We start from the raw sequence: 14,719 nt of genomic DNA, 5'->3' as shown, positions 1-14,719 counted from the left end.
CCCTGCTAAATGCATTGTCATCCTTGGTTCCTGGGGCTGTTTGGCTTGATGTATTTACTGTATAAAACATGAACAAGGTTCCTGAGAGTGTCTCCTTACAGAAGAGCCTAAATCCAACACTCTGGGGGGAAAAACTGAAATTTAAATTGGCTCATTTTAATAGTTTTCTTCTGTTAGCAGTCATTTTTAAAACAAATCCCTTAGTTCACTATAATCTTCAAAGACAGTTCAGAAAGAACTGCTATAGAAGGTCTAGATTCAGAGAATGACACTATGTAGCATTTCTGAGTTACTTCCATCATCAGTACTATCGGCACAAAACACTGTAATGATTAACTGTAGTTGGTATTAATTCCAGTGTGGTTATAAGACAGTTTTAGGTCTATGCACCTTGGGTTTTCTGTTATTTTTCCTCACTTCCCACTTTTTCATGTCCTTCCCCAAATAAAATAATTTCTGTATTTTCTCAAAGTTAAATAGCTTTGAAGAAACAAACAAAAAACAAAGGTGGTTACAGTTTGGAGAAACAACTGATCCTGTCACTGAGGAAAAATTGAAGCAAATACAAAAGGAAATACAAGAACAAGAGACACTTCTTCAAGGATATCAACAGGTATGGTAATTCTTCAGCACATAGGGAGTTTGTTCTTGAAATCCTTCAATTATAAAAATCAGGCATATTAAAATATTTATGTGCTCATGTAACAGGTAAGGGAATTTCTCGCAAATGTGAGGAAGTAATACTTTGACTAGTTTGCATATTTCTCCTGGGCAGGATTAAAGTGGTTAAAAGCATGGGCTCTGGATTCAAAGAATCTGGTTTTAGATTTAGCTTCACAACTTGCTGTGCAGCCTTGAGCGAATCGCTTCACCTCTCTAAGCCAATCTCCTTATCTGTGAAATGGTGATAATAATAGTACCTGTCTCATAAGACGAGATGAAAATAACAGTGCAAAGCATCCTCTAGTGCCTGGTACAGAGTAACCAATCAATGCATGTTGCCTGTTGCTATTTTCAGTGCTATTTTCATCTTCCTTAGAAGCTTTCCTATTTGTCTCTAGCTTCCTGTAATGTTTTTCAGTAGATAATATGGGCTAGTTTTGATATTATGTTCAAAGATACGAATCTGAAATCAATTGAGAGTGAAAAAAAATTGAATTACATGGGAGAAAGTCTGAATGTCCCCCGAGACAGACGTTTGTGATATGTGGTAGAATCTTGGTGATGTTTACTTGACAGGCAGCCAGGACAGATTTAGTGATCTTCAGCATGAGACTTCATCTTAGTTTCTTCTCCCCTCGCACCCACATTACCTTTTTTCCTTTGGACAACCACAGCCTAAGCATTGAGCCTACCAGTAACAAGCAAATCCAGGGACAATGAAAGGATGACCACATCAGAGATTACAGCATTTGTGATCAGTGAAGTAGTACTGATTTTGCAGGACACATTGCCGTAGTGTCAGTGAGACCCTTCCAAACCCTTTGCCTGCCATTCTGGTCATACAGGATAGAGCGTGGGTTTTAAGGAGGATCTCATAGACCTGTAAGTTTGCCAGCCCTCCCTCCCACAAAGATAATACAAAATTTATGTATCAATGTACTGTTTCCCAAAAATAAGACCTAGCCAGATCATCAGCTCTAATGCGTCTTTTGGAGCAAAAATTAATATAAAACCCAGTCTTATATTATAGTGAAATAAGACCGGGTCTTATATTATAGGAAAATAAGATCGGGTCTTATGTTGTAGGAAAATAAGACCGGGTCTTATATTATTTTTTGCTCCAAAAGACGCATTAGACCTGATGGTCTAGCTAGGTCTTATTTTTGGGGAAACACGGTACATATTTATGTATTTTTCTGGGTTTCATTAATTCTGCAGGTATTTAAGCACAGGCCATCTGCCAGGCACTAGGCCAGATACAGTGAGATGGTTCCTAGTTTTCATTAGGTCCTCGAAGGTCCTTGGTGTTCCTCAGATTTTTAATTTTAAAGAGTACAGATTGGTACTTTCTTCTTTTGACCTCAATGTTTGAGTCACTCTTTAGCTCAAGCCTTGTGGTGAATTAGAAACCTTGTGGTAGTCTAGAAACTGCTCTGCTTTGTCCCGATCTTTCGGAAACACCCAATCTCTAACTCCCTGCTCACAGAAAGTTCCAGAAACAAGCATGGACACCGATTGTGGCTACATCGCATTACCTCAGCATGGGAAGCCAAGCCAAAAACAGAAAATAGCGAGTGCAAACAGCCCTACTGGCCTTTCCATTCTGGAGCACAGTTATGATGTGGTTATTCTGTATTCACTCACCTGTTTACTCCTGTGAAATGCAGCACCTTAAACTGACATTAGGCCCTTTGGCTTTGGGAATTTTTGCAACTTTTTTTTTTCAAGTGAGCTTTTTGGAAAGAATTCTTTTTAGCTAATAAGTTTTCTTCTGAGATAATACGAGGTCTGACAGTTAAGTTCGCAAACTTAATTGTCAGAATGCATATAAAGAATTTGAAAAAGATTTTGCTTACTCAAAAACTGAAGAAATTTTAAAAACCTTTAAAATGTTTAAAGGCTATATCTATTATGAGTATATATACTTATTTAAGTACTACTGACTTTTAACTAAAATGTAATTTGCTATTTATAAAAAGGAAAATGAAAGATTGTATAATCAAGTGAAAGATCTCCAAGAACAAAACAAAAAAAATGAGGAACGAATGTTCAAGGAAAACCAGAGTTTATTCAGTGAGTTAGCATCCTTAAAGTAAGTCCTTTTTAAATCTTAAAATCAAACGTACTTAGACTGTTTCTAAGCATTTTATTGTTATGTTAATAATACATTTAATTATACTTAGAAATGACAAAATTGTCATTCAAAATTGATTTACAGTTTTGTAACCTTTGTATTTTTTTATATTCAGTAGATTTTTCTTTTGGTGTTGGATCACTACTACATACTGTAGTATTTTCAGCATATTCATATTTGAGTTTGAGATCAGTTTCAGAAAATTGAACATGTAGTCTTCCTCTTGATCGATCATTAAGCCTGAGATGCTTATGTTAATGTTAGTAATGATGCTTTTAGTAATAATGTTTAAAAAAAGATACCATATATTTTTCAAAATATCACATCTTACACTGCCTGGCTTTTAAAAGAGAAAAATCTATTCCAGGATCCAAAACTGAAATTCTAAATGCCTTACACCAGGGTGTCCAAACTTTTTTCAACGTTTTTCACCAAGCGCCATATGCGGTACAATACACAAATAGCCGGGCCACTCACTCAAGGTGAAGTACGTATTGCCTCACCTGGTTTATTTAAGTAAACTAAATATATTTTTGGAATTTGCTGCGGGCCAATAAAAAATGGATCTGCGGCCCGCGGCCCGCAGTTTGGACACCCCTGCCTTACACAATGAAATAAATGGTTTCTTTAGTACATTAGGGTACATAATGTTTCTGGAAAAACAGAAAAATTGGTTGTAAGATACAAATAGTAGACCGTGTTTGATTTTGTTTGTTAGTTTCCACGTGTATGATTGACAATTTGTGTTTCTCAGAAAGGAACCTAGAATAATGTGACCCAGGATTACACTGTACCACAGGAAAAATGTAGCCTATCTTCGTAAGACATTATTTTTTTCCTCTGAGAATGGGGGGAATTATTTTTATAGTTACATTATTTAACTATATATCAAATAAATCATTATAATCTTAAGGCTTCAATTCCTTTAAACATAAACATTTCCCTTAAAGTATACTTTAATTTAAATGGTATTTTATTCTTCAGATTAAATAAACTTTTTATTTTCAGTGATTCACATAGTTCCGACATCCAATAGCGTTTTTAATTTTTAAAAATAAAATATTTTGTATTGAAAAGAGTATCTTGTAAAAACATGTTTTTATTTTCAAAATAAATCAGAGAACAGATGCAGCAAAGTCGTTTCCTGTCTCAAGTAGTTGAAGAGCCCACTGGAAACCAGAATTTTACAGATCTGTTAGCAGAACTACGGTTGGCACAGGTAAGTTGCATAAGGATTTTAACTATTAGTGATAGTAAAGATTATTATAAAAATGCCTATATGTGTAAAAAAAAATCTGCTTTTGTAATTTATGAATAAATAAGATCTATGTATAAATTTCATACCATTTAAAAATTAAAAAATACCAAAGAGTAGTGTTTAGTATACACCTGACTTTAAAATATCGGAAACAGTGTAATACTGGTTTTAGATGACATCTGCTTTGTAATCCAACGTCTTTTCAGGCACTTATCACATGGAGCCATATTGGAGGCATAACCTTATTCAAGGCATATATACCTTTTTTCAAACAAATTCCTCATTGAAAATGTACATCTAAAATAGGAAAATAATTTGAAGATATTGTTCACCTTAAAAAGTTAGTTGGCATTTTACCTGTTTTCCTAAGTGGACTGTGCACTTCTAGGGGCCAGAGACTGCATCTACAAATATTTGTATTTGACGTGCCTAACACAAAGGTAAAATGCAATAACTGCTCCCTAAGTTTTCTCTATTTTTATTTATTGTATTAGAAAGAATGTGCCCTAGAATTTTCTAGAGCAATATTTATCAATGGGAGATGATTGGGAATTTTGGGCAGGTTAATTCTATTTTAAGCAGAACAGTTCCATGTATTGCATGATTTTTATCATCTCTGTCCCCAGGAACCATGTGCTCATAGCACTCACCAGTCATGGTAACAGTCAAAACCACTGCCACATTTCCAAACATTCCCCTGTGGGAGGGCGGTTAAATCTCCCCATTCCCTCCCATTAAGATCCATAGCACTAAACTAAAAAGCCATTCCAGTCTATTTCAATGATTGTGTAAATTAGAAAAATTCCAATTATGTACCACTTTTTAATTAGAAATTTTTTATAGAAAATTAGGTTACATAGAAATTTAAACATACCATCGTTTAATAAGTGATCTTTAACAGGTTTTTGTAGTCTATAAGATGCAGCTTCAAATATGAATCTACTAGAGAACTTTCTTCAGATGCATGTTTGTACAGAATGATTAGATAGGTAGATAGGTAGGCGGAAAGGTAGAAAGAAAGAATATGTGATTGAACACTGCTCCTTATCAGTAAGCCTCAAAATTAGCAAGTTAAAAGAGAAACTACTATTGCCATATTTTATGAAGACTTCGAAAAACATGGTAAGATTTCAAGCATAGCATTATCTTCATTTGAAGGCAGTTATTAGTGACCTTTTAAAAATGCTGTTTGGAACATATTTTTCTCACAAATAGTAAACTAGAACTGCCACAAAATTCACTGGAAAATGCTGGAATTAAATATAATAAACATCTTGTAAATGCATAACCAAGTTCTCCAGAAAGCAAGGGAAATCTGTAGGAGTCAGACATGAACAGGGATAAAAACAGCAGGAAACGTCTGCTCCTAGGCTGTCAGTTCCATAACCATGGGACTTGAGCTTTAACAGCTAAGTGGAGACCAGGCACAAGGAGGTCAAAGGGCCATATTCTTCAGTGAAAGAGTGAACTAGGAAAAAACCACCCACCTTCATAAGGGGCTGAGCTATCGAGAAAGCTTTTCTGGCTTAATCTCCAGATAAGGAGGGGGAAAAAAGTCTCATCTGCTTGGTAACCATGCTTTTGTTGGTTGTTCAATATAAATGTCATCCCTTCTGTTTTTATTTGTGTTTTAGTATTTGAATTGACATTACCTGCAAGTGTTGATCGTGCTCTAACTTAAAAATGAAAACATAAATTGTGGTCCTGAGTCAGTAACAACCTTTAGTGAGTATAGAAGAAATAAATACAAAACAACTCTTAGAGAGGTATGCACCCTTAATGCAATTCTCAAAGTATCTGCACAGATAAAATCATGCTGATATTATGCTCACAATGCAGTTACAAAACCCAGAGAAACATTCCACCGTGAACAGGCATGGTACAATTAATAAATAGCAAGATTAGAACCCCAATAGAATTAATGAATAGACTTAAAATAAATTGACTTAGAATGATTAAATATACAAAAGAAATGAGAAAGTATGAGAAAAGAAGAAAACAGACTAGGCAAATTCAGAGAAAAACAGCTCTGGAAATATATTTCTGGAAATTAAAAAATAAGTAGAAAAGTTAAATAGGTGATCATATACAACTAAGAAAAAAATTAGTAAACTAAATGATAGATTTAAGGAACTTAAAGTGAGACAAAAATAGAGAAATGGAAAATATCAGAAATATGAGATGCTATAATATATATTTAAATATTTTTGAAAGGTAATGGCTGAGGATATTTTAGAAATGATGAAGGAGATTTCTCAAATTCAGGAAGCACAGTGAGTGCTATTCAGGATAAATAAGTAAAAATGTACATCTAACCCCATCATGGTGAACTACCAAAGGCAGAGAAAACCTTAAAAGAAATTTTAAAAAGATGTGTTAAAGATAAAAATTAGTAAAAATTATTTAGGGATTTGTTTATTTGTGCAAATACTGAAAAGATGGAATGTAAATACACCTTTATTCACTTTGCTATTCTGAGTTTAAATAATTTTAGAGCAAAAATTATTCATACTAGGGTAAATCTACAATATAATATTCCTATCAAGTATACTTATGTACAGTCTAATTTGTACCATAAAAAGTAACACAACTTAGTTTAGTCTTAAAGTGTGAGTTGGTTCTTTATAATCTATGGATGGACACATACTAAAAGCAAAGGTCCTGAGCCCTTGCCCTTTGGTGCCTCACCCCGCGTGGGGAGGAGACAAGGCCGAGCACCGCATTCATTTGGTCAGCCTTTATCAAGCACCTGCCAGGTGCCAGGCACGCATCCTGGCATTGGAAAAACAGTAAGTAAACAAGACAGGTGTGGACCTTGCTCACTGGGAACGTACGTTCTAGAGGGGGCAGGCTGGCAATAAGTAAACAAATGACATAATTACACACAGTGGTCACTTCTTTGGAGAAAATTTAGAGGATAATGGTGGGCAGGGCAGGGGTCGGGCAGCATTCAGTACTGAGGTCACGGTGGCCCTCTGAGCAAGTGATGTCTTAAGTTGAGAGCTGAAGAGAAGCAGCAGCTAACTGTGCAGAAAAAATCAATTCTTCCAGCCACGGGGAAAGCACAAGCCCTGAATCAGGAATGAGCTTGCTGCTTTCCAGGAGCAGAGGCCTCTGAGGCAGAAGTGGGTGAGTGAGGACAAGAGGTAGAAGATAAAGTCAGAGAGCCAGGCAGAGACTCGCTCTGAATGTCTTCACGGTAACTTACAAGGGAGGGAAAGTATTTGCCAGCCAAAACCCTTGTGCCCACAGGACTGACGTGGGACATCCTGGTTTTCTTAAAGGTGGGAAGTCTTCATCCCTGGGCAGATGCAAGAATAAAGTGAACGTCCATTTAAGCAGTGATTACGTGTTTGAACTCAAGATATTTCAAGTTCCTTTGAATTCTAAAATTCTGTAATTCTGTGAAGTACACACTGCTAGAGAACATTTCTAAATTGATTGAACTAATTAAACAAAAGGTATTTGCAGAAAGATACATGAGCATTCACACACTCAGTGCTCTCCTGAAAAGACATCTACAGAGGATAAAACAAAAAAATGATGCAGTTAAATCTGTGATGCAGCTAGTAACCAAGATTATACAGTAATTTATGAATGGATTGTTTTCCTAGACTGGATTTTAAATTGTAAGGCAGTATAAAAATAATTTGTAAGAATTATTATTTTGAAACTTAATTATACTAAGTGTACTGCCATGTGTTCATGGGTTTCTTCAGCAGTTACAAGTTCATTTCAATGTACGAGTACATTTATTGACTATCTCCCATGTGCTTAGTCTCAAAAACATACAGGTAATAAATCATTTTTGATCCCCATAGAGCTTTCAGCCTTATAAAGAGAAGAGGCATGTACACAAATCGATGTTATATGAAACAAAGTAACAAATGCTGTACTAGAGGTACAGTGAGTTTGTGGGGGCACAGAGGAGGGGATTATCAGGAATAGCCTCATTTGTACTAAGCTTTGAAGGACAAGTATGATTTTGCCAAGCTGCAAAATGTAGGCCACTGAGAGAGTAGTGTGGAATATAGGGCATATTGTGAATTCATTCAACATATTTTTGATGTGCCAAGCATTTTTTATGCATTTATGAAGGGTTAGCAAAATAAAGTCCTGCTTTCAAGTAAATATATAATATGTGAAGTGGGGATGAGTGTTGTGAGAAGAAAATAAAGCAACATACCTGGGGGCCAGGATGGAGGTTGCTGTTTCAGAAAGTGAACAAGAAACATCTTCCTGGGGCTTTATTTGAGCAGAAATCCTGATGAAGTGAAGGAACAAGCCACCTGGCTACCTGGGGGTAGAATGCTGTGCGCAGGAGAAATAAGTGCAAACATGCTGGGGTAGGAGAGTATGCTGGGCGTGTTCAAAGAATAGCTAGGCGATCTCTGCGGCTGGAGTGGAGTGGGAGGGCAAAGATTTGTAGTAGATGCAGCCAGAGACGCGGGCAAGGCTGATTATGTGACACTGAAGGTCATGGTAAGGACTTTGGGTTTACCTTGAGAAGGATGGGAGTCACCAGAAAGTTTCAAACAAAGGAATGATGTTAACTGACTCTTTAAAACAATTCCTCTGACTACTGTGAGAATAGACTGACTGTAGGTGCTGAAGGTGGGGGAGACGGACCAGTTAGGAGGCTATTACAATAATCCAGGAGAAGTTAGAACAGTAAATTTGAAGGTCTTCCAGGCTATGCTCAGTTAGAGCATTAGAACTGATTCTAGTAGGCTATGAGTAGCCATTAGCAGGAGGCTAATTTGGAGGAGTAATGAAATCATAGCTAAAATTTAGGAAAAATAATTAGCAGCAGTATTTATGATGGACTGGGTTAAAGAAAAACTATACCACAATTTATTGTGGTTAGAAATAATTTGTTTTTTTTTATTTCTATGAATATCAAGAAAGAAAAGAACAGTCTATTGGAAGACATTAAAAGACTGAAGCAAGACAAACAGGCCCTTGAAGTAGACTTGGAAAAAATGAAGAAAGAGAGAGATCAAGCCAAAGAACAGATAGCTCATGCCACAGGTAAAACATTGAGCTAAAATAGTTTATATTTATACCTCTTCTAATCTTGCATTTAAGTAATACAGTAGCAATTGGATAGTATAATCAAAATGCTGTTCCTTTAAGTGTATTGTAATTTTAGGAACATTGTTTTAAACATTTGTTACTAATAGGTATGTCCATTCGATTAATTGTAGCAGGAATAATTGCAAGATCAAAGCAAAGAAAATCAAGGATTATTTTGTATTTATGGCATTTTATATTAGTTGCTTACATGTCTGTCATCCCAGCTAGACTCTGACCTTCCTGGGAATGTGGTCTGTCTTTTTATATCTGGGTCTGAAATGTAACTCTCAAGTGTTTGCCAAATGAACAAATAACACGGCGCTCTGTAGAAAACACAGGGATCAATATGACATTTCCCACCAGGGAAAACAAAGGAGAAAAAGAATACAGAAAAGTTTAATATATAAAAAAATTACAAATACACATGAGACAGGGTGCTAAGTAAGTGTTTCAGGGAGGAGTGGTGTTTGAGCTGAGTCCTGACAAACGGTGAGATTCAGAGGTGAAGGAATAGAGGGTGGCTGCCCAGTGTGTTTCACGCGCGTTTTACTGAGTGCGCCGCCCATGGACGGGAGCATAGGACAGCAGAACACAGGCCTGGAAGGTAGGTCAGAGTTCTTGTTTCCCAAAGTGAAGACTGACACTCTGTAATGTTACCATCTTCCATGTAAGATATGTACAATAAAAATCCACTTACCTGTTTGGAAGAAAATTACTTTTACTTTCCTCATCTGTAAAATAGAATAACAATACTAGTACCCATCATATAAACTTGTTGTATTTAAATAAAATCGTGCTGGTAAACACTTACTTATGGTTGCTATTGTTACCTTTTATTGTAATTCTAGGAATTCTTTATTATCTCTTGAATCCAATATTTATTTTTCCATGGAAACAAGTTTACTTTTGTAATGAAAGTCAGTGGGAAAACAATTTGAAGTATCAAAACTGCTACATAGCAAGGTTTGCTATGAGTTTGAGCATCTGGATTGCAGCATACCTTGTTTCCCTCCTAATAAATTAAACTAGACACTACCTTGCATATATCAATTGTTTTTTACCTCTTACGTTTTCAGTGCCTCTTATGCTTTTTGTTAGATAGGCATTGTTTTTCATTTAAAATCTTTTATTTCTTTATTTTGAAAAATTACAATTAAGTTACTAAGTTACTTTATCTTACAGGTGAAAAATTATATGAGATAAAAATTTTAGAAGAAACACATAAACAAGAAATCAGTCGTCTGCAAAACAGATTACAATGGTATGCTGAAAATCAGGAACTTCTGGATAAAGATGCAGTTCGGCTTAAAGAAGCAAATGAAGAAATTGAGAAGCTCAAACTTGAGGTAATAGATGATTTTAGAACGTATTCCTGTAGATGAACTCTGTTCTCTTCAGCAGGCATTTCTTCTTAGCTTGAATCAGTACTAAGCTCTATTAATTAAAATACCTGGTTTTGGTTTTGGTTTTGGTTTGCTTTCAGATGTGTGGTTTATTTTAGATTAAACTGCGAATAAATCCAAGCTCCTTTTCACGACCTGTCAGGCCCCCATGTGTTCTGAACCCTCGCCACCTCAGCTCTCCACACTCCCAAGTCACTCCCCTCCAGCCACACCACACCCTCCCCGCTGATTCTTGAACATGCCAAGTTCATTCTGCTTGTTGCCTTGGCCTGCGTTACTCTGGCCTTGCTGCTTCCCTTGGCTCACTCCTCATTCAAGGCTCAGCTCTAATTTCTACTCCCCAGACGAACCTTCGCTGACCTTCTTATCTAATGCAGAAGCCAGTCCCTCCCCCTTTGACTCTCTCTTCCATTCCTTCACTCTTTTATTTTCTTCATAGCACTTGTCACTATCTGAGGTTATTTTATTTACTTACTGATTTACTTATTAGCTTATAACTGTCTCCTTCCACTACAGCATAAGCTTTGAAAGCAGGGACCAGTCTCAGCTTGTTTGCCCTCCATAGCCAGCACGGTGCCGTATCCGGGAATTAATAAACGAATGAATGAATTACCATTATGCTTCCCTCCTGGTGTTTCTCTGGTAGGTTTTACGTATACTTCTTAACATGTTTTTACTTATCGATAGGTTGAGAAACTGAAAGCTGAATCTGGAAATCCATCTATTCAGCAGAAGATACGCTTAAAAGATAGAGCAGCTGATGCCAAAAGAATTCAGGATCTAGAGCGACAAGTACGTGTTCAGGGTAAATTTTCATTAAGATATTTTATATACAGTGCATGTGTATTTTCAGGAGTTCCTATAAAATATAGTCAATCTGGAAATTCTTATCTTTATTCATTTATTTTAATATAGAACTGCCCCTACTTTAAACATACTTGATGTTCTGTATTTAAAGTAACATTAATAAAAGTAGCACATACCACCATTTTATATAATCTATAGCTTAAAATGTTTAATGCATAAAAAATGTTTAGACTAATGTGTCTCATTAGATGGTAGACCTATTGATGAAAGGTTATTTTGCATCACAGCTCTATTAGACATCTAGGAAGAAGGAAGCAGAATTTTGAAACTGGGTATAGAGTTAGTATTTCTTCTCCTGATGAAAGATAAGTGAGAGAGGAGTACAGGAAAGGAGATCCTTGAGTAGGAAATACATTAGTAATGATTGGGAAGTATTGCAAAACATCCTGGAAACAACATTCAGCCTTCCAAAGAGCTAGCCGTAATTTTGAGCTCTTAGAGTATTTAAGCTTATAGATACTCATTTCATAGTCAAGGTGGCTGGGAGACCCTTTTCAAAAATCCTGTTATGACACTTATTAGGATAAAACTATTTTTACCTTGAAGTAATTTTTTTGTGGGATGGAATATTAACTTTTTCTTGCTGTTTTAAAACTTTCTATAATGTAGCATTGTATTTATAATGGAATACTAAAACAAAAGAAGAATTTCCAGCCCTATTCATAAGGGAGCGTGATTCTGTAGTCAAGTTGTGACACTTTAAATGTACAGCCATTATTCCATCACAAACCCAAAACTGTGAGGTCATCACTGGACTGAATATTATCCCAGTTTTATGAGAAGGAAAACTAAGGAAAAAGATAACTTTGTTACTTTTACAGGACCCGTTTTTATATGAAAAGGTATTTTAATTCAGTGGTCAGGAAAAGAGATTACAAAGGGGACTTGAAGAGCTAGAAATATTCTGAAGTAACTATAGTCCAGGATTGCTTGGCGTTTTTTCAGTGCTTAAGATTTAGATTAGTCAACATAGAAGAAGCCATCCAGAATTGTGAGAGAAAAAAACACCAAAGGCACTACTTCTTTAACAGATGATTTTAAGAGAAATAATGTAGAACTGATGTGTGAGAATACCACGTTTCCCCAAAAATAAGACCTAGCTCTAATGCATCCATCAGCTCTAATGCGTCTTTTGGAGCAAAAATTAATATAAGACCCAGTCTTATTTTAATATAATTATATTTAATGTAATTTATTATATTTATAATTATATTAAATAATTATATTTAATATAATTATATTAAAATAAGACTGGGTCTTATATAAGATGGGGTATAATATAATATAATATAATATAATATAATATAATATAATATAATATAAATACTGGGTCTAATATAATATAATATGACCGGATCTTACATTAATTTTTGCTCCAAAAGACGCATTAGAGCTGATGGTCCGGCGAGGTCTTATTTTCGGGGAAACACAGTAATAATAGGCTTAATAGCAAAATTAAGATGTAAAGTGGTGATTAATATTGACCATAAATACAACACTTTATAAAAGTAATCTTTCTTTTATGAACACTTTCATTGAAATTTTTTGGTTTATCATCTTAGATTATATCTTTCTAGAATATTATTCATTAACAGTATTTTGTGTAGTTTGCTGCATGAACATTTCAGATCTATTTAATTCTATTCCCACGAACATTTCTGACCTAATCATTTAATATATATTTTATAATCAAGGTATATTCAGAATATAATATATAATCATAATATATTCAGAATCATTTTGGAGCCATATTCTGAAATAGATAAATTATAGAATAAAATACCTCCTTTTCTAAATATCACGTAAGTAAAAATGGGGCTAATTAGATGCATGTTATGAAAATTTCAGATTATATGCATTTGTTCATGCTGTTATTTAATAGAATATTCCATAGTTTGATTTCCATTGAGAATTAAAAAAAAAAACAACACACACACATTTATTTATATGACAGCCACACTGGTATCAAAGAATAACATTAAAAATCAAAATTAAAGAAGACACAAATGAAATCTAATTTTCCCCAAAAAATATGTAAGTTTCAAGATACCAAAATTAGATTGAAAGTATTTCTTAAAATTTTAAATGAATGCATTAATTGGGAATATGTTAAATCCATTTTTAAAAATTATCTGTGGTGTATATGTATATACCTCTATGTACATCTAATTCAAATAACTAGATTTTAAATACCCAGAGGAAGCAAAGCTTTGAAAATTTTGCAGATGACATAAGTTACTAATATTCGTATCTGGATATATCCCAGTTTATGGTATACCTGTGAATGTGCAAGCAGTCTTTATGAATGGAAATGTTTGCTATTAACTTTGCAAGTGATGTGACCCTTAAATACCCAATATGAACAGTGTTCAGTATAAACAGGATTTTGAGTACCAGCCACCCATCTTGTGTTAGGAAAGGTAGTTTCTGAGACCTGATCACTATCTGCTGGGCACTGTGCTAAGCACTCTACCAAGATGAATGTCATTTGATCCTCACTTAATTGTATCAACACCATGAAATTGTTATCATCCCCATTTTACGGATGAGGAAAAAGAGATTTTGATTGAGGAGTTGACACAGGTCATAAAGCTGGTGCCACAGTCTAACTCCAAATGTGTTCTAACCACTGCGCTAGACTGCCTCTCAGAGGCTAGAAAACTGTTTGACAAAGGAACGCAATGTTTTCATTTATGTTTTTCAAAGCTATCTTAACCATGATACCTTTACAAAGCAGCTTTTCACACATATGCATACATAATATCAAGCTCTAATTTCTGTGGACCCTGATACGGTTCTTTCTTACAGAAAGACCATGTATAATATGTTATTGTTTTACAGACTAAATGAAAATTAGTCTTTGTCACCTAATCCTCTTTCCTCATTGAAAGAAGTCATTTCAAAATACATTAAACATCATTTGGAGGGTGACGTTTGGAGGGAGGTTGAAATAGGGTGGAGATTGTTGCAGGCAGGGCAGGTGTTTAGGCAGCTGTATGTTCATTGCAATAAATTTGCACATTACTGTGCACGTAAGTAATTTTTCAGTCAGTAGGTAGTACACGCACTATCTATCTAGGGGGGTCTATGGGAAAAAGGGAGGTGGAAGAGCTTTGTCCTCAGAAAGAATGGTTATAACTAGTGAAATTGTACCAAGATCTATTTCAAATAAAAGAGGATTTCTGTAAATTAACCAGTACTTAGACATTATACTGTAGGGTTTTTTAAATTATATAATCTAAGCATATAAAATTTGAAATTAATTCGGACTTCTGTACATTCGATTCAGTCCTTATATATGATATAAACATCTCTTTG

The 14,719-nt window shown here is 35.1% G+C and overlaps 1 protein-coding gene across 1 annotated transcript in view; it reads left to right on the top strand.

Annotated features, from left to right (window-relative positions):
• CEP162 (centrosomal protein 162) overlaps positions 1–14,719 on the top strand; it is a 72,885-nt gene that overhangs the window by 35,994 nt on the left and 22,172 nt on the right. Inside the window, exons 16-21 of the mRNA XM_033103468.1 lie at positions 473–613; positions 2,643–2,755; positions 3,917–4,016; positions 8,960–9,086; positions 10,314–10,477; positions 11,222–11,326. Of these exons, the coding sequence (XP_032959359.1) occupies positions 473–613; positions 2,643–2,755; positions 3,917–4,016; positions 8,960–9,086; positions 10,314–10,477; positions 11,222–11,326 (750 nt within the window). The remainder of the gene's footprint in view (positions 1–472; positions 614–2,642; positions 2,756–3,916; positions 4,017–8,959; positions 9,087–10,313; positions 10,478–11,221; positions 11,327–14,719) is intronic.

This window comes from Rhinolophus ferrumequinum, chromosome 3 (genome assembly GCF_004115265.2).
Source record: "Rhinolophus ferrumequinum isolate MPI-CBG mRhiFer1 chromosome 3, mRhiFer1_v1.p, whole genome shotgun sequence".
Lineage (NCBI taxonomy): Eukaryota > Metazoa > Chordata > Mammalia > Chiroptera > Rhinolophidae > Rhinolophus > Rhinolophus ferrumequinum.
The sequence above is the reverse complement of the archived record's forward strand: the minus strand, read 5'-3'. Positions and strand labels throughout refer to the sequence as shown.